The sequence below is a fragment of the Ailuropoda melanoleuca genome, chromosome 8 (assembly GCF_002007445.2).
Source record: "Ailuropoda melanoleuca isolate Jingjing chromosome 8, ASM200744v2, whole genome shotgun sequence".
Lineage (NCBI taxonomy): Eukaryota > Metazoa > Chordata > Mammalia > Carnivora > Ursidae > Ailuropoda > Ailuropoda melanoleuca.
Window position 1 is genome coordinate 45507538 of NC_048225.1, and position 25635 is coordinate 45533172.

General features: G+C 36.5%; 1 protein-coding gene across 16 annotated transcripts in view; it reads left to right on the top strand.

Moving 5' to 3' along the window:
• The window catches only part of DLG2 (discs large MAGUK scaffold protein 2), a 1964683-nt gene that overhangs the window by 1236192 nt on the left and 702856 nt on the right, over window positions 1-25635 (top strand). For 2 of the 16 annotated variants that reach the window (XM_034666222.1, XM_034666229.1), the window contains exon 1: window positions 727-1212. The exons of 12 other annotated variants lie outside the window; for them this stretch is intronic. In XM_034666222.1, coding sequence (XP_034522113.1) covers window positions 904-1212 — 309 coding nt within the window. In that variant the 5' untranslated portion in view covers window positions 727-903. Of the gene's footprint in view, window positions 1-724; window positions 1213-25635 lie in introns of those variants that run through there. 2 more of the 16 variants (XM_034666226.1, XM_034666220.1) reach the window with 2 other exon arrangements.

The following is a 25635-nucleotide window of genomic DNA, read 5'->3' on the forward strand; positions in this document are numbered from 1 at the left end:
TCTCTGTGGTGAATGTATTTGTTGTGGTAAAGTATTTGAAAGGAAATCCTCAGAATAATTTGGGGTAAGGAAAAACACTATGTTAAAATAAGCCAACCCATCAGTTTTGAACTTTGGAAATTGCTTTATTTTGAATCAGAAAGAATTAATAATCATTCATAGCATAAAAAATGCATGTTTGGATTATAATATATAATCATGATCTAAAACAAATTAAACCTCCAAATTTTAAAGGACTGTAGTATAATGCTGTGATCTCGGTGATTTTTCTAAATGAATTAATGTTGTTTAGACTTAATATTGATGCTCTTACTCAGTTACCTCATGATTTGTTCTGTGTCTTGGCAAATATCTCTCTAGATAAGTGATTCCTGTAAATGTTGGAAATTTCTTTACAGGTTAACTTTCCCATCATTTTAAATTGCCCATCCCATATTGTTTCAGCCTAGAAGGGTCCTGCTAGTCTGATAAGAAGCTTTCTCTCCTGAGGTCTGTATTTTGTGGAGGGCTCATCTGGGAGAGGGAAACGCCAGAATGCCAAATTGCAAAGAGTATTCTTTACTGTGGGGCTCCATCCAAAAAGGGTTTGTAACACAGTGTACAGTCTTGTAGCCCAGCTGTGTGGAGCATTGATTGCTTCTGCCTAGAGCAGGGATACTGTCAAGTTGCTCTGTGAGTTGAGTCATCTATTGACAAAGAGCTACCAGCCCGCAGATAATGCTGTGCGGAGCTGCTCTCGCTGCTCCCACGATGCACTGCTTATAGCAGCTGTCAAAGATACTGAGGGATCCACGGGAGGAAAAAAAAAAAAAGACTTTTACAACTGCCTGGAAGAAAGGGGTGTGAGGGAGGAGACATTCCTGTGCAGAGCTGACCAAAGGAGAGAGTAGGCATCAGTGCAGTATGAATGCATACCTCACCAAGCAACACAGCTGCAGCCGGGGGTCCGATGGCATGGATGCCGGCAGGAGAGCACCCACACTGATCAGGGATGCCCACTGCGCTTGTGGCTGGCAGAGGAGCCCTCAGGGGCTTGGGTACAATTCTCAGACCATGCCCTCTTCAGGACTTGGGGGCCCAGCTTCAAACAGGACCAAGCTGGTCACTTTGTGGGACAGTGTGCGGAAAAGCCCCCACAAGACGGGCATCAAGGGCAAAGGGACTTGTGGGGAGCGTTGCGCCTGCCCACATGGTTGGTTCAGCTCAACACAGGTGAGCCTTTTCCTTATGACTTTCCCTTGAATATCGGAAGAAACTGAGAGCAAGTTGTGTGAGAGGGTAGCATGGTTTGGAAACTTTGCCGGGTCCTCCTTGCCGACTGGGCACGCCTATTCGGAGAATAGTGGGCCTGGAAAACCTGTCATTTTCACAGGTGTTTGTGGGCTCACACCTCTGGGTGGCCTGTGAGAATCCAAAGACGCTGTGCTCAGTTTCTTTCAGTGACTTTTCCCCAACTTCAACTTCTCTAGTCCTCAGATGATTTTACTATGCTGTATCATAGGCTTTTAGCAGCACTTTAACTTCTAATCATTGTTAACTTTTGTGTCCTGCCTAGCCTCATTTTTTTTTTTTATGGGAGAGAAAAAATAAACTTAGATATTTATGGTTAAAGGTTTCTTTAATCATAAAGGGGCATTTATTTCTTCAGGTATGGAAAGTAGTGATTTGAAGTATGCTATTCTAATTTTACTATTATAATACTGTATACCTTTTCAGTAACAGGGAAGAAATTTTGTTTTTACTAAATAATTCATTTTACAAAAAAAGGAATATTTGGGAGCAAACTAGAGGATGATTACACTCAGAATAAAATAATGAAACATTTTATTTATTCATAGGGAATCAATAAGGTTATTTATATTAAAAACTATAATTCTCTTTCTTCTATAATGTGTTTCTGAAGCAGATGTGCAGATTCCCTTAATTTAATTTCTAGCTTATTTTTGCCCCAAACTACTGGCATTTTATCAGAAATGAAATTGGCTCATTGTTCGCTGCCCCCATCCAGAAGAGGGAAGACAACTTCCTGTAAATCTTGTAAAATTTAAATAAAATGCACCTGTAATCACTGTCATAAATATTGAACAACAATAGCCCTTAAATATCCATTGAAAAAGAGAAAAGCTGTCTGCAGGAAAAAAAATCCTTTCTTGATTTTAATGTGATCTTAGCATAATTGAGAAGTGGCTATTGATTTTGAATGAAATGTTATGATCTGAGAGGTGGAGAAAACATTCTAATTTTAATATTAGTTTTTTTAAAAGTACTTCCAAGAATATCATATATTGCTAGATCTGTTGCATATATGTTACTTTTGATGCGTTAATATCATGCATCTCAGCATCTTGATTTAAATGAAGAATATGTTGTCTTTTTAGTATTAAACTGGTTCTGTTTGAAATGGAGTCTGATATTTGGAAACTTGGTTATTTTTTTAAAGTTAACATGAATTCCAAACTGAAAAAAAACAGTCTTGACAATTTTGATGTCTCTACATATTCTTTTGCAAATACATGCATTTAAATGTCTTTAAAGTATATCTCTGTGATGACTATGTTAGATTCTCAAGGCTCACACAGGCAAAGAAGACAAACACACATTTAGCTTATAGTTTTTGTACAGAGTAGAATAAGCAAACTTGTTTTATGGTCACAATTCTTTTTATCCAAGATGTAAAAAGATTTGCATTTCATAAATGATAATTTCTCAAACCAAAATCTCTAATAGTATATTAAAATAACCATGCTCTCAAATTTCTGTACATTTTTTGTCAAGGGAAACTTTTCCCTTCCTTGGTTTTTAACAAAGTCAGCCTCCTACTTGCCTTAAATTTATAGCCATTCAATGCTTTAAAGGATTGAAATAGACTCTCTTTACTGATAATTAAAGATCCAGTGACATATGAGAAGGCAATAAATTGAGACAGCCACCATCTCCCAGTCTTTTACACACACATTTCTATACATTTTCTCTCTCATTCACAGATACTTTATTGTTACCTAGGAAGAACAATGATCCTCAAATATTGGAGTTACCATACTATATCTTTTAAGGTCTTTAGTGTAGTGACAACTGGCCCTTTCATTCTTCTACCATCTCAGTCATGTGAAAGTGCTATACATAAATTTTAATATATGTATTTAAATATCCCTATAATACCTAAATACTTGCACATATTAACATATTTTCATATATTCATAAGTACATATATACATATACATGTAGGCATGCATATACATACATACATATACATAGAAATTAAAGTTCTATATTATTCTTTTCTCACCCAGAAAGTACTATCTTGTTCTTCCAAAGGATGTTTTATTCTCTCCATATAAAGTACATTTCTTTACTTCTTATAAAGTGTTCTAAAATGCTGATTTATGTATGTGTATTCATATATATATATGTATACATGTATATATATGTGTATTCATTTACATATGTATCTATAGAATATATCTAATATTTAAAATATACACATATGTGAAAGTACTGTATACCCATAGGTACTATCAAAAAAACAAGACCATATGTGTGTCTATGTGTAGGCATATGTGTCCATTAGAAGGCAAGTCTGTTTTGAGAATTTTGTGATACTATTCTTATGCCTTAAATTAACTAGAGATATCCTGTGAAATATTGTGAAATGAAGAATGGAGGTTAATGATACTAAACATTAGAATTCTGGATAAAGTTGATGGGAGGAGAGTGCGTGCTGTAGAGTAGCCTAGGGCCCCACATGTGCTACAGAGCATGCCTGAGGGCTGTTAGTGTCAGAGAGCTGGGATCCTGCCCTCAGAGATATTTGCTGTACTACGTGGAAATCAGCAGTGTGATTTCCGGCTGCTATAATAGAGGGCCATGGTAATGACTTGAGTTCCTCCCAAGGCTCTTTGCCAAACTCCTGTTATTTGGGGTGCTGTGTACTAACAGGACACTGTCATTATGTTGTTCCTCAACAAGACTAAAAAACAGCTTCTGTCCTCTCTCAAATAAGTTTTCATTCCATTTGGATCTGTAGAATTAATATAACCATAATAATAGGTAAGAAAATGGAAAATTATAGTGTCCAGAAGGAGTTCTAGAATGCACATCTAGGATAATAGTGTTGGCCTTTGGGGGAAAAAAAAGGATGTCCAACATTGCTTATGTGGCATTTCTCCCCAGTGCAGACTGACCTGGGGAGAAAGCATGAAACAGTGAAGATTCAAAGATTCATTCTTCATTTGTTTAGTCAACTATCATTTCCTGAGTGCTTACCATGTGCTGCTGTGTCAGGCCTGTGGATATAATTGTAAACAAAACATATACTAACCTTACCATTGTGGAGCTTACGGCCTGCAATGGTATATAATATTTAGTAAATATATCATTATATGTACAGAATTACATCATCATAAGTCACAAATTGGAAGGGAAACAAGTTCCATAGAGTTCTACAAAGTCTATAGTAGATATATATTCAGGATACAGAGGAACCGCAGAGGAGTAAGAAAGCAAGATATTTTTTATGTATATATTTATTTATTTAATTTTATTTTTATGAAAAGATACTGCATCTCTTTAAGCCTAGATTTTCTGTTTTATAAAATGAGCATAAAATTAGTACCTAACTCAGGATTGTAGTGAGGAATGATTAACACAATAAATATAAGGCACTTAGCACAGTGCTTACATGTAGTAGGAGTTCAGTAAATATTTGTAGGATGACTGAATAAGAAGCCTGCAATAAAAGTTGGCTATTATTCACCTATTCCTTAATTCCTTATATCTGATTGGCTAGGAAGAGAAAAATAAGTGAATCAGGGAAGACTTCCAGAGGTGGTGATCCTTGGGCTGAATTGAATTGAACCTAAAAGTAATGTGCCTGTGTTTATCAAGTGAGCAAAGAGAGATAAGCTTTCTGGGTAAAAATACAAAAACAGAAACACATATAACACCTGGGTTGCTGTGTGGAACTGTTCAGAGTTCTGTTTGCCCAGAATACTGGGCACTAGAGAGTGGGTTCATCAAGAGCTGGGGCTGGAGATCTGGGCAGGGCTTGGTCACAGAGTCTCGTGGGCTTTGATGAGGACTCCACTAAGCTGGCAGCATGAAGTCGGTCACTGCAGGGGCCCGGCGCCGGCTCTGCCACTCTCCATGTGGTAGGCTTTGTGATCAGTGAACCATTCTGGGCCTCAGTTTCTCCATTTCCAAGAAAAACCATCTTCCCTAAATGAACTCCTATATCTCTTCCAATACTAATATTCTGTGACTTTGTCAACTAACACTCATACATTAATAGGAAGTGCTTTGGAAGAAATTTATGCTTTAAGGCGAGACAACCCTAAATTTGAACTTACTAGCTCTGTGTGACCTCACTTCCTTAACCTCTTTAAGATTCATTTGTCTTCTCTGTAAAACTTAGGATGATAAAATGATATTATGGGAAAATTTAATAAGAATTGAAAATACTCTGTATAAAAGAGCCCAGCATGCTGCTTAGAACATGGGAAATGCTCAATAAGTGGTATTTATTATTATTGATGATATCCAAATTATGTTTTTTTAAACAGAAGAACTTACTGTCCATCGAATTAATTAATCAGTATTGCGGTCCTTTATTAGAATTTCTGCTTTGTTCACTGAATTTTTTGATGTCTTACTTATAATGATGAAGGTTAGGTTAGGCAACTGTTCAGAAACATTTGGCACAGTACCACATGATGACGGGATGACATTTTGCCCTTCAGGGTTCTCAGAGATTTACAACAATGCATGCACACACACACACACACAGACAAAATAAATACATAATAGAATTGTATTGATGAAGTCGCATTCCCATTATCTTATATTCAAAGGTAAGGTGATATTAGATTTTCTCAGCAACATCCTGCTAGAAGCATTTAGCTAAACTCTGTAAATCTTCCCTAACGGTCTCTTTGCAGCTCTTCCAGACACAGAAGTTTGCAGCAACTTGAGTGCAGAGAACCTTTTTTGTCCAAGAAGTAGGGTTGCCCTAGGCTGAAATCTCAGGCTCAGCTTATGTCCAGCCAGAAAGATCTGACAGCTTGTTTTAACTCTGCAACTGCTTCTACTCATTCCTTCTAGAAAGAGAGCCCCTTACCAAGGAAGAATAAGACTTTTTAGTCTCTGGAAACACCAGATGCCCCCAGGCAAAGGAAACAGAAAAGAATAAGAGATAATACCGAAGGAATTAAAGTTCTAGCCATTCCTTGAGCATACCTGAAGCTGCTTGGCCAGCTCTTCAATCACCCCCTCTTCTGGATGCTGACATGAGCAAAGCATTTTCTCTAGGGCTGGACAAGTAGAGACAAACTGAGGGTGGGAAAGGAAAGAGCAAATATGATAAGATTTATTGAATACTCATGATACCCACAATGCGTGCAGTATCATGCTATGACTTTATGTTGGTCATTTTTTGAATTCTCCCAACAACATTAAAATCCCCATTTTATAGGGATGCCTAGGTCATTCAGTAGTTTAAGTGTCTGCCTTCAGCTCAGGTCATCATCCCAAAGTCCTGGGATCGAGTCCCACATTGGGCTCCCTGCTCAGTCTGCTTCTCCCTCTGCCTGGGCCTCTCCCCCTGCTTGTGCATGTGTTCGCTCTCTCTCTCTCTCTCTGACAAATAAATAAACAAAAACTTTTTAAAAATTTTTTAAAAATCCCCATTTTGTAGATGTGAAAATTAAGGCTGAGTAACTTTCTCCTGATGGCACATCTGATAAGGGTAGATTTTGTTTCAAATGTAGGTGTCTATATGATCACTTACCCTTTCCACGAAATCTTACAGAATGACCTCTTTGAAGAACAATGGGGGATAGAACACCCCCAGAGACCTTTATAACTTTCTAATTTAACAGGAATTTTCCTTAAGGAATTGGAGTGTTTTACGTGTTTGGGAGAATGGGCACTCCTTAGCAGAATCCTAGAATTTCCCATTCTGCTTCATTTTCTGGTCTTAGGAACCCTGAGTTGGTTGGACCTCTAAAACCCTCTCCCCTCTCTCATTAAGTTTACAAATTGTGCTGATCTGAAGGAGTTGGAGTTGATTCTTACAGCACTGATATTTGCTCTAAGAAATATCTTAAAACCTGTGCTTGTTTGCAAATTAGATTCCATTTTGCAAAAATTTATAGTGAGAACCATGTATTTTAAACTTGATATACGTACGTAACAAAATCACATGTAGACATTATCTGTCTTATGTCCAAAAGCATTACCACACGGTGCTGAATGTTGTAAATGTCACATGTTAGCTACTTGCGTATTTATGACAAGAATCAAATATCTTTCTTTAATACTACCATCTCCATTGTCCATCCTCTTCCTTTTTGTGATATTGTTTGATTTGTTACAAATGCAGCCCCACCCGATTTTATTCTCCTCCATTCTCTAGTCTACTTTGTTCCCTTCTTTTAATTTCCCAAAGGCATATATACGTGTTATAATTATGTCGGAGGTGTATGGGAATTTAGAGGTTATCTAGTACATTTTTCAAAGAAGGAGAACATGAAGCCTAGAGAAGTTAAAAGATTTGCTCAGGGTCTTTCAGTTTGTGGCAGAATTGGTCCCTGCCTTTGAATGAAGAACTGAATTACTTTTCTACTGTATCAAGATGCCCACTCTCTCTAAGCCCTGTGTTTCTCTTTCTGAAGTTAGTTATTGGCAGAAAATTATTAAGCATGCAATTTGTTGGTAATGCAGTGTTAGGCATTATATAAAAAGTTATCTTTACTTCTTATTTCTACTACCTCGTAATTCAGACCAGCAATCCCAAAAGAGAGAGAGAGGAGAGCCCATAGAAATAATTTTAGAACTATAAAGAGATACTTTGTGTATTACTGATGATTGGGAGGTGATGCTGGCATCTAGCAGAAAGGAGCCAGGGATGCTAGGTGCATGGTCATGTGCAAAGAAGTTCTGCACAACAAGGAATCTCCCCTTGTACTATACAGTGTTTAACCTTCTACTAGACCTCCGTGAAGATTTTTTTAAGTTTATGATTTTCTAAGCCTAAAATCAAATTCAGTTTTACAAACAGATATAAAATATTTTCTGCAAGGATTTACTAATCATTAAATCTTCTGGGAATGTAACTTCTATGTAAATCAAGGAATCATTGTATTTTGTGCTGTTAGGGATTTAACAGGAATTGATTCCTATTTTGGAAGATCCCATCCTAACGCTCCTGCTCCTGCATTGACTGCTGTCACCGATACATCTCCCCTGTATCAGTCTCCGTTTATAAATATCACCTGCCATTATGTAATTGAAGAGACTTGAGGCTTCTTTTAATAGACATAGAACCAAAGATTTTAAATTGTTAGAGAGACATAAAATACAAATTCCATCAATAGGATTGTTTTAAAAACATTTCATTTAATTGACATATATTAATTTTTAAAACATTTTATCATACAATGAAAAATGTTTTGCAAAAGTAACTGAAATTATTTATTGTTTAATTTTCTGTTGTTTTCAGAACTACTCCGATATTATCCCAAAGGTCATCTACACTCAACATCCCTATAAGCTCTTAGGTTCTGAGTTGTTATGTTGCTATTGCTGCTGTTGTTGTTTAATCCAGTCCTCAGTCCCCATTTTTAAATTGAAGGATAGAGTTCCAAAGTCTTTTGAAGTACTAGAAATCAAATGCATGCCTTACATTGGGGAGAACTCCAAACAGGGATAAAGAGATAGGGATAGAGAGATGAGAGAGAGAAACTCCCTCACTGGTCTGTCCTATAGGAAACAGGGAACTATTTTGACACCAAAGTTATAAATACGGGTCAGTTTATTTCTAAAAATATGACTTTTTTTAAAGCTTTCTCCACGGTAACTATTGGCACTCTTCTTAAATTATCCGTATTTGAACTGAGGTTATTTCCTTTAATCTCTTATTCTCTGCAAATGATCTGTTATTATTTCCTAATAATACTAATTTTTAATCTAGGATCCATCATATATGTGTTTTTTCTTTCACTTTTCCTATACTTCTTGTGAGAAATAATATCTGGTGTCTTTATTCCGTTTAAATCCGTATCTGTTAATCATAAGTATATGTAAGCATTTGAACTACATCATTGCACTGTTCAGTACAGTTGGGCTCACAGATTGACATATTGAAAACATCTTTCTAATATAAAATACTTTTCTTATTTCTCCTTTTACGTTAGTATATAAAAATATACGTAGGCAGTTGTATTATCTATGAATTTCATTCCAGATGGAGAAAGGAGGATCTTACAAAACAATTATTATAAAGTGGAAAGGTTGAGTCTAATAGAATTGAAAATCTGGCCCTTTACAGAAAAAGTTTGCCAACCTCTGCATTAGACTATCAATTTTCCATTTCCTTCTGATGCAATGTCCCATTCTGCCTCACAGGGTCTATCCAATTTTTAAAGACCTGGTTCAAGCACATTCTCCTCATTAATCCTATCCAGCCCATTGTAGCTTGCAAAACCTATACTTAACATGGTATCCTGCACAACTAGCATATTACCTTGCATTGTTGTTAATTTGTCAGTCTGCTGATGAGAGAGTGAGAGATTTTTTATAGCCCAATTAGAGTGCAACTCACAGTACTAGTTGTCCAATTACTTTGTGACAATTCTTATAGTATCATTATCAAGTTATACATTTGGACCCAGACTCCTCAATTTGTCCCTGTCTGTGGAGAGGAGAGACCATGTGATCTGTACCTTTATGTCTAGCTGATTACTGTATATGATTTACCTATACACTGCATCACAGTTATGAGTACTTATCTATATGCTTCACTAAGCTGAAGTCCATTAGAGCACAACATTTTATCCTTGTTTCCCCAGTACCCCACATGTAGCAATAGTTCAATAAAGTGTTCTTAGTTTCTGAATGAATGTTAGCACAGGGCCTTGTATAGAAAGTACTTAATTAGTTTTAAATTTGCTTTATAATTATTATTATTATTACTAATTATGCACATGCCTTAAGATCAAGAGTGACATCTTTTACCCTTATAGTAGTTTTATTTAGTAACAGAATATAATAAAAAGTTAACATGCATTTATTGTCTTGTTTTGTTTTGTTTTTAGTTTGACTCAGATTCTTATTCTGTTGTGGTGCTGTGAAAATATTGGAATCGGTTCAGAAATTAGGTTCTGCATTCAAGTGGGTCATGGTGTTCAGTGATGAAAGGTGCAGTACTGTACTTTGAGAGGACAACCAGAAAAAAAATTGATTCTGCACAGTTTCTTTGTCCAATTTAGGAGTCACTTGTTCTCTAGAAGGCTGAAATAAAGTCATGAAATATTATTTTATAATTCGTTTCTGTACGATCTGTTGTATACTGCATGACCTTTTTTCTCCATCATTTTCATCATTAAATATAAGTGCTCAGAGTACAGTAGTTGGCACCACCACATTAAAAATCCATAACTGAAGACCTTTGTACTTTATTCTGATGGGCTGTGCTAGTTAGCTAGTGGTCAACAGTGATTGTTATAGTTTTTCAAGTACTGTTTTCTTTAAAAAGAAATTAACTTTAAAACTATGTAAGCAATTCCTAGGATCTTATTACGTTTTAGAATAATTTGTCAATATATCTGCTTCTGACAGACTGGAAAGACAGTCATACAAAACAGTTTTGATTCTGTTTTCATACTATTCATTCGTTTTTCTGCTCTAGTTTACTCTCTAGCACACATATTACTGCACTTACCTGCAGTGCTTTAGGGTTCTTTTCTTAAGGCTTCATTTTTTTTAGAATTATAAATCCTCTTCATTTCTTAAGGGTGAGCATTTATACTACTTTTTAAAAATAGTTTTATTATTTAGTTTTGCTGTAAAAATAACACATTTCTGGTAAAAATATTTTAAGCGAAAGGTTTGTTTGAAAAAAATTAAAGCACTTGTAATTCCACCTCGAGGTAACCACAGTTAATGTTCTGATACCCTTTTCATGTTTTTAATTGTCTCTATATATGTATATTCAGAAAAATATATATAATATTTTGTATTAACACATGCTCACCTAAATATATTGTCTGTATGCACCTGTGAGAATTTAACAATATAAAACCATATTGCTTTTTAAAACTAATAATATATTGTGAACATTTTCCTAAGTCAGGAAACTATTTTTCTTGTTGGTATAATTTTATTACTGCCAAATATTCCTGTTTCTATCAAAATTTAAATTGTTGGAGTTTAGGTTATCTTTTTTGTTATAATTAATACAAACAATATTGAAGTAAGCATTGATATACATGGACTTTTGATCACATTTCTCATAGAGATATATTTTAGGAAAGGAAACTGAGTTAATTATGCAACTTTTTTAAGGCTCATAGTATTTATCTAGTCATTCAGCCAATTTTTATTCAGTAATTAATGATTAAATAGTTCCCATATGCCAAAACACTGTGTTAATCAATGTGGATATATAGGAGAACAAAAGAGACTGGTTCCTGCTCCATACAGCTTAGAATTAATTGCTAATTTGCTTCTAAGAAGATTTTACAAATTTACAGTCCTCTCATTTCAGGAGAGTATGAACTTATCTTTCCTCCTGTACTCTTGATGGCTTTATCATTTTAAAAAAGTTCATGAATTCTGTAAGCTAAAAGATCGCACGCCATTGCTATTTTAATTTGTTTTTATTTCTTAATGAAGATGAGTTACTTTTCATGTGATTGTAGCCAATTGTGATACTGTTATGGCATTATCTATAATACCTAGCATAGTAAGAATAGCCAGTTGGCAATTTAATACATGCTTCCTTTGTTGATTGCGTGGTTGGTAGGATGGATGAATGGATGGAAGGAAGGAAGGAAGGAAGGAAGGAAGGAAGGAAGGAAGGACGGAAGGACGGAAAGGTATACAAATAAGTGAGTAGTTTCTGCTTATAAGTCCTGGTGAGAGAAATTTCTTCGTATCCTAAATATAGTGGAGTAGTTCTTTAACTATCTTTGTGAGTGATCTATGCCCCTGTCTCTACTGTCACTATAACTCCTTTCCTTAAGTCTGTTCTCTGGAAGGAAAGAGCTGAATGCTCTTCTTCTCACACTGATGTAGGTGAGCAAGATTGAATTGAGTGACAGATGAAAAGGTAATTAGTACAACAGGCAGACGTAGACAGGCTATCTGACTGTGTCGATAGAGAGTTTGCTGAGGAGTGCAATGTGGGCACTAAATTGACAGTCAGGGAACCTGAAGAGGAAAAGTGATCTAATGGATCTGATGGGGAAAGGAACTATTCTGCAAATATCCTGCCTATCTTATAGTATGCTTACATATGGGTAAGAATTTTTTAATCTTTTAAAAAAATGTTTTTATTGTTATGTTAGTCACCATACAGTACATCATTAGTTTTTGATGTAGTGTTCCATGATTCATTGTTTGTGTATAACACCCAGTATGGGTAAGAATTTTATGAAATTTGTATGTAGACATATTCAAGGATGATTTGGGTCTACATGTCTTAAAATGCAAGGCAGGCTGTCTTTTAAAGTCAAAACCATATCTTAAAATGATTGTATGAAATGTTATCCTGTAAAAAACACACTACTACAATGCTGATGCCAATATTTAGAATTAAATTTGTATATACAATAATTCTATGGACTCCTCTTATCAAGGCTGGGCACTTTCTGGCTTTCCTAAGCAAAATGTGAAGCCAATCTATCAGTGATGTGAGGGTGACTGTTTTTTCAGTACAGTAGAGAACATCATTTGCAAAGGACTGAATAGAAAGGTGACAGTTAAATAGGTTGAGGACTGTAAGTAGATTAAGGACAGAAGCTCTTTTGAGTTTATTAAGGAGCCCAGCATAATTGGTAGTTCCTTATAGACTTATAATTATTACTTTTCTAATAATTAAGTCGAAAAATGATGGGTAATGATTGGTGTTATGATCCCCATCCTTTTTTGGGCAGTTCATTCAGAGTCTTCAGCTTGCTTTTTTGTTTCTTGTGCCCTGGGCTGCTTTCAAACCTGTTCTAGAATTCAGTCCATTTACCATGACAGAAAAATCAGGGAGTTATCAATACCTCTGTCACCTTTCCCCGCCCAGGGCCCTCACTCATTAATTGATGAAAGTTAATATAAAATTTTATCTCAGGGTGTCTCAAACATTTTCCCTTTTTATATTCTCACTCTCGATTCTTGAGTATAGTGTGCATTATCATGAACATAAGCTATTTGCATTAGCCACTGGTCTCCCAGATGCCTTCCATCCGTTCCAAATGTTTTTGTTGCCAAATTTATCTTAACACTCAGTTCTATTCATATCACTCACCGATTTAAATGACTTAGCAAATCCAAATCATTTAAAGTAGTGCTTCACTTTAAGAGTACTCTGACTTCTAGAGAAGGGAAGTATGTCTGGAAATATTAATGGATGGTCTATGTTGGATGTTAAATAGTTGTTTATTTTTTATTATAGGATTGTTCAAAGCCCTTGGGTTTTTCCATCTTTACAAGGCAGGTATAATATGTGCAATGTTGCCTAAATGTGTGTGATGAAATGTTTACCAGCATTTCATGAAACACAAGCTTCCAAATACTAGTTTACAAAGTAAAATTTGACTTTCCTAGCAGAGCATTCAAGATGGTCTTCATTTTGGCCTCAACCTGCTCTCCAACCCCATCTCCAGCTACTCCTGTTTGATCTCGTAACAGCCAAACACTTGTCCCTGATCACCTGAAGCCACAGTGCAGTCTCCTGCGAAATCTTTTTTCATAACCCCCCTTATTATGATAAAAAATATGATAAAAATATTATGATATTATTATAAATCTTTTTTCATAACCCCCCTGTTCGTGTGTTTGATAACATCACATTCAACATTCAAGGATAATCTCAAATGTTATCTTCTTTAAAACTTCCTTTTTTGTGCTCTCACAGAATATTGTACATCACCTCCTTTTCACTTAGCATTGTGATTGCTTACATGTCTGCTTCATCTACCATATTAGAAGCTTTGAGATAATACAAACTGTGCCTTATTTATTTCTACATCTTTAGTGCAAGAATTGGGCCTAGCATACTTTATAAGTGAATGAAAGAACAGCATCTTTAAAAATTGGTAGGGGGGAATAATATGCTAGGTGAGGCATGCTAATAAGGTACTTCTCTAGGTCCCTGGATCCCACATTTTGTCTTTTTGAAAGCCCCAATAAGTATCTAGTATCTGACAAGTATCCAGAGGAAATTGGGACCATGAAACTGACTCAGACTGACTTAAATGTACATGATATCAAACTATGTAAAAGTAATTTATTTCAGTGAAAAAGACAATTATCAGAAGAATTGAAATACCCATGTACATAAAATTCATTAGTTTATTCATTCATAAGGATTTATTCATTATCTAGTGTATGTCAAATCCTGTTCTAGAGATTTGAAAATATAGCAATAAATATAATAGGCAAGATTTAGTGAGAAATACATAAGATTAACAAGTAAACAAATAAATGATTACTTCAGATAATGACATATGACTGGAAAATAAACTAGGGCTGTGTGCTATGGAGGATAGGTTGATGGAGGGGGTGCTTCTTTGGATAAGATACTAGAGTAAGGGAAGGTTTTAATGAAAAGGAGACCACTGAGTTGATATTTGAAGGATGAAAATCGAAAAGGAGACAAACTTTATAAAAATCTTCAGGTGATATTACAAATAAAAGAATAGCATGTTTAAGGATTCTAGGCCAGCAACAAGTTTGCTATTTTTCTGCAACAGAAGAAGGTTAATATGGAAAAGAGAGAATATGTGGAAGAAGGGCAGGAATGGGGATTGGAGAGGTAGGTAAGTCCAAGTCATGTAGACTTTGGAGACTATAGGAGGGAGACTGAATTTTATTAAAAATTCAACAAGAAACCACTGGACATGACATGATCTTAATGTACAAAGTGAGGATGAGCTGTGGGGAGGCGATAATGGCAGGATGGAACTGTCCTGTAGCAGTATGTGTTTGCAAGGGAGGGATAATGATGGCTGGACTCAGATAGCAACAATGGTGATGGTGATGCACTGTATGGGTTGAGGCTGTATTCTAGAGTAGAACAATAAAATGGATTAAATAGTGTGGGTTTCTTTGAGGTAAAATGTGACAAAAGGAAGCAGATTAGAAAAATGAAAGAATTGAAAGATAATTTTCCAGCTACTGGATCTCTCTCCGTGGAGTCAAAACATCTTCGGGATTTGTTAATTATTTGAACTCAAATGTTCACACTCCTTCCCAACTAGTGTGTTCCTGGTTGGTAGACATTCCTCACCTCTGTGAGTTCCCTTTTTCTTTGCTTCCCTTTTTGACCCCTAACATATTTTCCAAACTTCGAATAGATACAGTTTTTTTCTTTAGGGAGGATAATATTTTCACCCATCCTGCTTACCTGAGTGTTCTTGCATTTCTTTAAGGTTACCTTGAACGACTGAGCTTTGCTCTTATAAGGGCAATTACAATTTACTTCATTTTTAAGTTGGATATTGAGAGGGTATCTTAATAAAGTCCCCAGATACTGAGCACAAGGCAGTAGATCATGGCCCATCAAATATGTGATGTTGACCGTCCCCTTCCTCTGCAGCTCTGGCATTGACCCTTCCCTCTAAAACTTTCATGAGAAAGGTATCTGTAATATCTTGTTTAAATACATTGAATGACCGGGGCGCCTGGGTGGCTCAGTCTTTAAGTGTCTGCCTTCAGTTCAGGGCATGATCCCAGCGTTCTGGGATCTTCTGGGATCGAGCCCCCCATCAGGCTTCTCCGCTAGGAGCCTGCTTCTTCCTCTCCCACTCCCCCTGCTTGTGTTCCCTCTCTCAAAGGCTGTCTCTATCTCTTCAAATAAATAAAAAATAAATAAAATCTTAAAAAAAATAAATACATTGAGTGACCAATAATCTTTACCTAGGAAAGTCACTAGATGAAGAGAGTTAGGGTAGGATGCTAAGAAGGAAATAATCACTTGGCTTTACTGAAAATGATCTTTATTCTTATTATTTAGAGCTTATGGTTCAAGCATATGGTCCCCTCTCTCTCTCCCCATCCATTTCTTTTCAATTGAACTGTGAAAACTTGAGTATATCCCTGGAACACCACTCATTAAATTTATTAGAAATTACCCCAAATATGAAGGAGAGATGGTGTAGGAAATTGAGTCCATTTACAATGGAATCTAGTCTCAATTTCTTAAGATTAAGCCTCAAGTAACAAAAGAGTACTGCAGGCATATGTTCATTGTTCTTTCTGAATCTTTTATTTTAAGAGTTGATACTGGTATTTTGCTAATTAAATTTCAAGGGGATTTTTGGAAAATAAACAAGCCTTCTTCTGAGTTAGTCTTCCTTTAAACTTCAATTTGATATTAAGACAGTAATGAGTAAGTTGTATTTTTTATGAATAAACCAGCCACTGGAAACAGATATTCCCTTTGTACATTCCACACCAATTGACTAAATTGATGTCAAAATTGATAAATCATATTTTGTAGCATCTGAAAGTGTCCTCTTATCATGTGATGGCTGTGGCTAACATGGCAGCAGTTTGGTATAATATCCATTATTCCATCACTAAAATTACTGTATTGTTGACCTCATTTTAGCATTAGCCTTGACAGAGTGCATGAATAGTTTCCCAAGCAGTTCCTTGTTGCAAATCAGTCTGTAACTGTATATTGCAAAGGTCATGATTTAATCTGTTCCTCAGCAGAAATCACATAGTGCCAGGCTGTTAAGTGATCTGCCTCTCCCAACTTGGACTCATGCTTGAGTTTCACAACTCAGAGGAGAGTGAGTGAGTGTGCTCCAGTGGAAAGATGCAAAACTGGAAGTTGGGAAATTTAGCTGAGCTAACTCTGGACTTTGAATCACCCAAGCCAAGTCTCAGAATCTTAGTGCATGTCAACTGGAGGAAGCTAGACTAGATGAAAAACATTATTAATATGTTTCACTGTGTTGACCCTGATTGATTCATGATGGCTGAATGGACAGTGATGCTAAGAAAGATGGTGAGGCTACATCAGGGCCCCTTGGAAAAGAGCAGAGAGAAAATTAGCACAGTTAGCCGTGAATAGGAAAGAAAAAAATGGCAGCCTAGATCTCTAATTTATTTTATAGACTTGGCATTCAAAGATCCTGTGTACTTTATGTGAATGGCATAATTATAATAAATTATAAGAATAGGCATCATTTGTGAAACATTTCTTATATACTATCTTAATTTAACTTAACCTTCAAAAAGGATGGGGATATGAGTCATCTTCCCCCCATTTTATAGGTGACAAATGGACTTTAGAAGCAAAGTAACTTACCCTAGTTTACATCCCTAACAAGGACCAGATTTATGTTTGGAGTGAGGTCTGACCCCAAAAGGTCACTCCTTTCATTGTGCTGTACTAATTCATATGTTAGCCTACATTTGCTGTTGTTGACTTGATTTATGAGAAGCCAATAAGCATTAAGTGATCAGAAAACTAAACTTATTTAGGTCACAATAGAGCTAAAAAATACTGATTATGGATGAGGCTTCTGCAAATGTAATAGGTTCGGGAATGGCATAGGAAAAATACAGTTTTAAAAATAATTTCCTTACAGCACTTTCAGAAATTCTATTTAAATATTTATTTATTTATTTTCTTAAGATTTCATCATTCTGTAATAGGGATAAATGTGTCAAAAACTGGAATGGGAAAAGCTTTCTAACCTCCTTTGAAATTTGGGAGGACAACTGATGATTTAAGGATAAACCCCTCTCTCCAGCTCAGGGTCCACTCTGGCTGCCATAGTTGTTCCACCCAAGGGACAGACCTGTCACTTACCTAACACAATGGAGACCATCCAATAAGTTCTTAATAAATACTTGCTGAATAAAGAAATATGGCATTGCCTCCCAGTTTTATTTCTCATTTCTCCAATAGGGAACAGAAGATGTTCTTCAAAAAGCTAGCTCAGTTTACCCTTTTTAGTGTATGTATGAGATCTCTAAGATATAAACCCATACTATTTAGTTAATTCAAAACACAGTGCTTGTTTAGCAAGATAAACCTGGACCAGAGTGTGGAGGGTTAGGAAGGTAGCTGTGATTTCCAGGCCTGTTCTCTGTCTACTACAACTTCCCTCCTGTTGGGTTACAGGTTACATCATGAGATGAGTCATATCGAAATTATCTTTCCTATACCCTTTATGACCTAATCTGTTATTTGGGTACTGTTACATGCAGATTCTTTTCCCGGTGGTGGTAATGATGATGCAGGAGTCTTGTAATGCTCATTTTTTCCTCCCCTGCAGAACATCTAGCTATTGCATGATGAGTGAAATTTGCCTTGTCTTTTAGACAATGGTTTTTTAAATTAAGTGTGATTATTTCTGATGAGTTCTAGATTGTCCACATAATCATCTCTCCATTTCAGCAACAGCTGAGCTTAGTTCCTCTTATTGGAACCCTCATTACAGATATTCCTCAGCTGACAATGGGGCTAAGTCCTGATAAACCCATTGTAAGTTGAAAATATCGTAATTGGAAAATGCACTTAACACACCTAACCTACTGAGCGTCATAGTGTAGCCTTGCCTACCTTCGACATGCTCAGAACACTTACGTTAGTTAGACGGCAAAAACCATCTAACACAAAGGCTACTTTACAATGTTAAATATCTCATGTAGTTTGTTGAGTACTGTACTGAACATAAAGAACGGAGTGGTTGTATAACTACAGAATGTTTAAGTGTGTTGCTTGTCTACCCTCATGATCCCATGGCTGACTGGGAGCTGCCCAGCAGCACGAGAGAGATCATCCTGCATATCGCTAGCCCAGGAAAAGGTCAAAATTCAAAGTACAGTTTTTACTCAATGTGTATCCCTTTCACACATTGTAAAGTCAAAAAACGATAAATCAAACTGTCTCAGTTAGGGACTGTCTGCATATACAGCTTTTTCACCCCTTGGCCTTTATGATATTTTAAAACTATAATTTTGAAGTAAGGTGTGTTGGTCTTCTGTCTTACATTTCTTAGATTCTAAAAGAATTTAGAGCTAAATATTGATGACTAAATCTACCCACAAAGATCTTACCTGGACTATTGGAACAGTCTTTAGACTGGCTTTTGGCCTCCAACATGCCACAAAATCCATCCACCTCAAGCTGCCAGAATATTCCAGCACCCCTCCTCCCACAAAATGCCTGTTTGTATCACTCCTGCTTCAAATCCTTCGATGGCTCCACACAGCGGATACAGTACAAATTCCTTTGGGTAAGAGAGAAGCCCCCATCAGCCACTCACTGACCGGTCTGAAACCTTAAAACCAGTTTCTGCTCCTTTCCCTGTCCTAAGTTTAGTCTTCTCCTGAAGGAAAAAAGTGTCACATTTTTGAATACACTATACAGTTACTTTTTTCTAAACTCTCACTCTCTATCAAGTCTGAGGAGCTCAATAAATAGCATCTTTTTTTTTCATCTTAAAACGAAAACCAGATAAGATAGAGGTGCCAGATTCTGATAGAGATTTTTTTTTAATCAGATTTATTACTGATAAAAGCTACATTGGAAGAAATGGGTATGGTAGGCAGTCAAATGGGCTTGCCAAGATCTTTTGAACTAGATTTACTCCCCATCCCAAATGACCAGCTTCTCCTGCAGAGGGAAGCCTGCCTTGCTAAGCTTATCTTACAGTGAAAAGAGATTGCTAAAGATCAGGTTGGCTGGCTAGCTCCTAAGGAAGCGGTGAGCTGAGCATGCCCAGTTTCTTTCTTCAAACTTACTCAGCATAAAACTTCCTTCTTCTGGGGATGGGGTAAAAGACCCAGAGCATTTCACTGGAGAAGTTATCTCCACTCTAAACCATAGGAAGGAAGAATAACCTGCCTCATCTACTTTTATTCTGAGCCTGGGAAATCCTTTCTTTCCTTGTTTTTCTACAGAATTCTGGCCACCCTGCGCATCCAGTCTCCATGGCATTTCTTTTTGTCTGTAGTTTTTCTTGGTCTACTTATTCCTCACCCTCCCATAGACCCCCAACTAATTTGTTGTTGTTTTCCATTATACTCCATATCCATTCTGTCATACTGTATGATGTCAGTTTCATGAAATGATTAGCTAGTCTGTGAAATCCTCAAGGGCAGGAGCAGTATTGTGCTTCACCAATACCTAAGGATGAGTTTAGAACCATGTGGGCACTTAATAAATAGATTAAATGTTTTCCAAAATACTTAAGAAAAAAGAAACTGGGGTGCCTGGATGGCTCAGTCTGTTAAGCATCCCACTCTTGATTTCAGCTCAGGTCATGATTTCAGGGTTGTCAGATCAAGTCCCATGTCAGGCTCTGCACTGGGCATGGAACCTACTTAAGATTCTCTTTCTCCCTCTTCTCCTCCCTGCCTTCTCGAAGGAAGGAAGGAAGGAAAGGAAGTAAGAAAGGAAGGAAGGAAAGAAGGAAGGGAAAAAAGAAAAGAAAAGAAGAAAAAAAGGAAACTAAGTCAAGATAACTTACTTCAGTGACTGCCCCTAGGTGCTAGGAGCTAGGTTATAAATGTAGCCCTATCAACCCCTCCAACCTGTACAATGACTGTGAAAGACTAAAGATATTACTCCATTTTACAGATGAAGAGAGGGTTCATAGAATTTTGCCTAACTACGTGTGGAGCTGATGTTTAAACCCAAGTTAGCTTGTTGTTCTTAGATGGACCCTCGTATACCCAGATCTTTGGGTCGTCTCTAGATAATTTTTTAGAATATAAATCAGAGACAAAGGTCATTGCATGAGGAGAAACGTTACACTTAGATGGTTTTTAGCCTTGTTTAATAAGTTTTTTAATAAATAAATGGAAAATGTAAGTTTAGAGGTTAACATTTTAATACTGACTTTTTAAAAAAACTTTTTAACAAGAGAAAAACAAACAGAAGTTTATTGACACATGCATCATAGATACACATGGGAGCACTCAGTGATGAGTAACTGAAAAGGGTGGTTAGAACTTGGGCTCATATAGCTTCTTTTTTTTTTTTTAGAAACATATCATTCTTTATTAAGATATCAACACTTGAGATACAGTTATAATTCCTAATAGTAAACCAAATACCATATAAAGTTAGTAGGCTCTAAAACTCACTCCTTCCTGAATCCCTGAGTTCCTTGATGCATTAGTTACCCACCCCCTCTCTCCCCTCCATATTCTTTTTTTTAATATATTTTTTATTATATTATGTTAGTCACCATAGAGTACATCCCTGGTTTTTTATGTAAAGTTCGATGATTCATTAGTTGCGTATAACATCCAGTGGAAAAAAGACAGTCTCTTCAATAAATGGTGCTGGGAAAATTGGACAGCTACATGCAAAAGAATGAAACTTGACCACTCTCTCACACCATACACAAAGATAAACTCTAAATCGATGAAAGACCTCGATGTGAGACAGGAATCCATCAAAATCCTAGAGGAGAGCATAGGCAGCAACCTCTACGACATCGGCCAGAGCAAACTTTTTCATGATACATCTCCAAAGGCAAGAGAAACAAAAGATAAAATGAACTTGTGGGACTTCATCAAGATAAAAAGCTTCTGCACAGCCAAGGAAACAGTCAGGAAAACTAAGAGGCGCCCACGGAATGGGAGAATATATTTGCAAATGATACTACAGATAAAAGACTGGTATCCAAGATCTATAAAGAACTTCTCAAACTCAATACAGGGGAAACAAATAAACAAATAATAATACTGACTTTTTAATGTTTTCGATGAAAGGACCATATGTCCCATATCATTTAGTATGTATTATGTAAATTATACCACATGCGAATGGGTAGCCAAGAAGTTGGACTACAGGTTAGCTGTCCGTCAAGATATTGAAAGATTTGTGCATTTCCCCTTTAGTCTAATTTGGTAATATTCATTCTTTTTTTCCTGACTTTACTCATTCTGCATTATCTTAACCATAACTTTCATTTTATATCTGATTGGGTTTATTTCTTTAATTTCATATATTTTAGCTCACACAGCTGACTTCCATGATTTTAGCCAATGTTTAGTTGTATATGTTAAAATCTACCTCATCTTCAAAATACTCAGAATACATTATAAGGAATTATGATACTTTCCTGACATATCTCCTGAGCTGATTTTTCACAAACTTTTTAAAATGATGAAACGGTAATAACTGATGTATACTGAATGTTAACTATGTGCCAAGTATCCTGCTAAGTGCTATGCATGCATTCTTTCTAGAAATCTTCACAACTATGTGGGTAAAGTCACTAGTTCTTCCCATTTTTAGATGAGAGAACAAAACTTCAGAGAGAATTTAAGCAACTTACCCATGGTAACACCGAGTGAGTGGTAGTGATCGCATTCAAGACTTTGCTGATTCACTCTCAAACCTTGCATTTTTTACCACTGTGCACCAAATGCATTGTTTCTCACTTTCTGGAAGCTAAGCATTGTCTTTGGAGAGAAACAAAATTGATTTTCATTTTCTCTCTACAATTATCAAGCTTTGAGGGCCTAGATACATTACTCAATCTTTCCATTTCCTTAGCTTGCCTGTTCTGTGGGCACCATGCCCATCCCATGGGGTTACTTTATTAAAAGACCTAGTACCAGTGCTGTACCTGGTATTTGGTGGATGTCCAATAAAGGCTAAATACCTTCTTCTTTCCCTTACACAGGAAAATAGTCACCCCTTAGTATTTCCAAATCTCTTCTATATTTTTTATTTGAGCCCCCAAGATCCCTGTCATGACAGGGATTATTATCTCTGTTTTATAATAGAGAAAATGAAAGTTCAGAAATGTCACCAAGCTGAGTTTCAGTCACACATACCTCATAAGGAGCAGAGCAAGGGCTCCATGCTTCTCACTCCTTTTTAGTCCGCAAGTATTTGCTTCTCAGAAAGACAAGTAAAGTAAAGGCAGAAAGCAGAGGATGTCAATGAAATCTAAACGGTCCTTCTAGAAAAACACAATCTGCAAAAAATATTTGCTCACTCTTCTATCCTTCCTTTCCCTGAGAGGCAAAAATGTAGAAAGGATTCTGTCAGTAAGGAAGAATAGAATCTATTAGGAAGATTGCCCCTTTGGTCGGTGAAGGCCATGATCTGAGTTGACATCTAATTGTATTTGCTTATTTCAGAGCTGCAGATACTCAGCCTTTAGTGAGGACTGTTTTGTAATAGGTTAGAGGCTGCCCCAAGTATTATCAGAATGAGTCGCTTAGTTACCAAGAGTGATCTTGCTGGTCCTGGCTCTTAAAACACGTAAGCAAGAGGTAGAAATGGTCGATGCACCCTGCTCATAATCCTGTAATTTGAAACATTTAGGCTTTCAGAACTATTCCCCACCCCTTTCTCGTGATCCAGGTGAGACAATCATATGCAGTTGGATTATGTCCCATATTCATCTAGGGTCCTCTCCTTCCTTCTCCTCTGGGCACCAGGAGGTTGGGGAGTAAGATTAAAAGATTGTTTGTAAGTCTGGGTCTTGGGGTAAAGGCTCACGTATTTAGGATAACGTGCTTCTGGCTCTCTCTCTGGACCTATGAAGTTTCCTGTTACTCATACTAAGAGAGTGAGTCACATCACATCCCCCATAGCTGGGATATAGAACCCATTTTTCTCTCTCCATAGCACAAAAGACTTAGATCACAATTACTTATTTGACCCCCCACTGTTGGTGCTCTAATGGGGTTTTTCTGCATTGAAAAACAGAGGTCAGTAAAGGCCAAGATTTGGCTGATTCTTGTAATTTTCCTAATTCTCTCACAATAGCTTGGGCCAATATTAATTCCAAGTTTGTGGCTTTACTGTAGAAGTTGTATCACCTAATGACTATGCTTTTGTCTTCCATTTTTGAAAGCGACACTCTTTTGTTATGTTTGAAAGAGTTTAAAAATGAGGAACCTAAGGATTAACTTTTTAATTAGATATAATGATTAGGAACTTTTCATCACAGTAGTTTTCCTTTCATTATAAAAGGAAAATTGACGGGTTTTGTTCAGTTAGTGTTCACTGAAGTGTTTTTAAGGGGAAATTATTACTGAGTCAAAGGATATCAAAAAGCATATGCTTTTTTACATTTTTATGAGGAGAGACTGCTGATTTAAAGGAATTATAAAGCCCACAAAACATTTTATTCTGTGCCTTAGTAATATTTAGTCTCAGTGCATTAAACAACTTCACCCCAGTATAAATGTTTGTAATCCCTATGTTAACTGACCTTTGATCACATCAACACAGTTCAGTGGAATCAAATATGCAAGGCTTCTTTTGGTAGAATCCATCATTTGTGCTTCTGGCCAGCCCTTCAACTTTGGAGTAGTTTACATGTCACTGTCTTGACTTCATAGAATAATTTCAAATGATTCAATTTGTTTAATTTGGGGTTTTGTTATTGATGCATTAACATTCTATGTGCAGCTTCGTTTTGGGGTGAATAGGCCTGGGCTTCATGAGCACTGGAATAAATGCTTTTGATGACTCTAAGACTGGGATTTAGCTTTTGTTCTAGCTCAGAACCACCTGGCTTTTGAAAATAAATCTTAGCTGAATTCCCTGCATCTGTGGTACTTACCTTCCTGTCATTTAACAAATATCTGTAAATTTTCTTTGAATAATACTCTATCCTCATAGCTCTTTATTGCCTAAAAGTGCCAAACAGAAATTTATTCCCCTCACCTCAGAGGCCTTCTATATTTTCTCCTTCGTGATAGCGTTAATAATATTAATGATAATGATAATAATATAGATAATAAATTTACATTTGCTGTTATTTACTTAGCACTGTTATGTGCCAAAAAATGTTAAGTAATCCATTCAATCCTCACAATATGCCTGGAAGTTTGAAAACATCATTATTAATTATTATTATTCACAATTTACACAGGAGAAAGCTGAGACTTGGTAAGGTTAACTAAATTTCCCAAATTCACACAGTAAATAATTAATGGAACAGTCACTCAGAACCATTACTCTTCCCTTAGCAAGATTTTTTAATTGTTGTTGTTCCGCTGCCCATAAGCTTTATTAGAATCAAGGACTCTCTCCCCTTTCCTTTCTATCATCTATCTATCTATCTATCTATCTATCTATCTATCTATCTATCATCTATCTATCTATCTATATCATCTATCTATCTATCTATCATCTATCATCTATCTATCATCTATCATCTATCTATCTATCTATCATCTATCTATCTATCATCTATCATCATCTATCTATCTTTAATTCAAACTCCATTCCTTTTGTTTTTTCATCTAGTGCTTGCCCCTTGCCTGCCCTAATATTCCGGGCTCACCTCGGCCTAACTCTCACCTGATCCCAGTCTTCTCATTACATAAGTTGGGAACCTCAAAGTCCTCAGTAATACCACCCTCTCCTTCCACATGAAATATACCAATGAGATATTTCTCTAAGGGTGTGTGTGTGTAAGAGAGGGAAAGAGGAAGAGAGGGAAAGAGAGAGGGAGGGAAGGAGGAAGAGAAGAGAAGAGGAGGGAGGGAGAGAGAGGTAAAGCAGAGAGAAACAGAAAGGGAAGAGATGGAGTAGGGACAGGGAAAGGTAACAAGTGAGACAGAGAGAGTCTTATTCAAACACTGACTAAAAAATATAGTTGCTACCCAGGGGAGACATGCTGAGGAAAAGGAAAAGGTTGA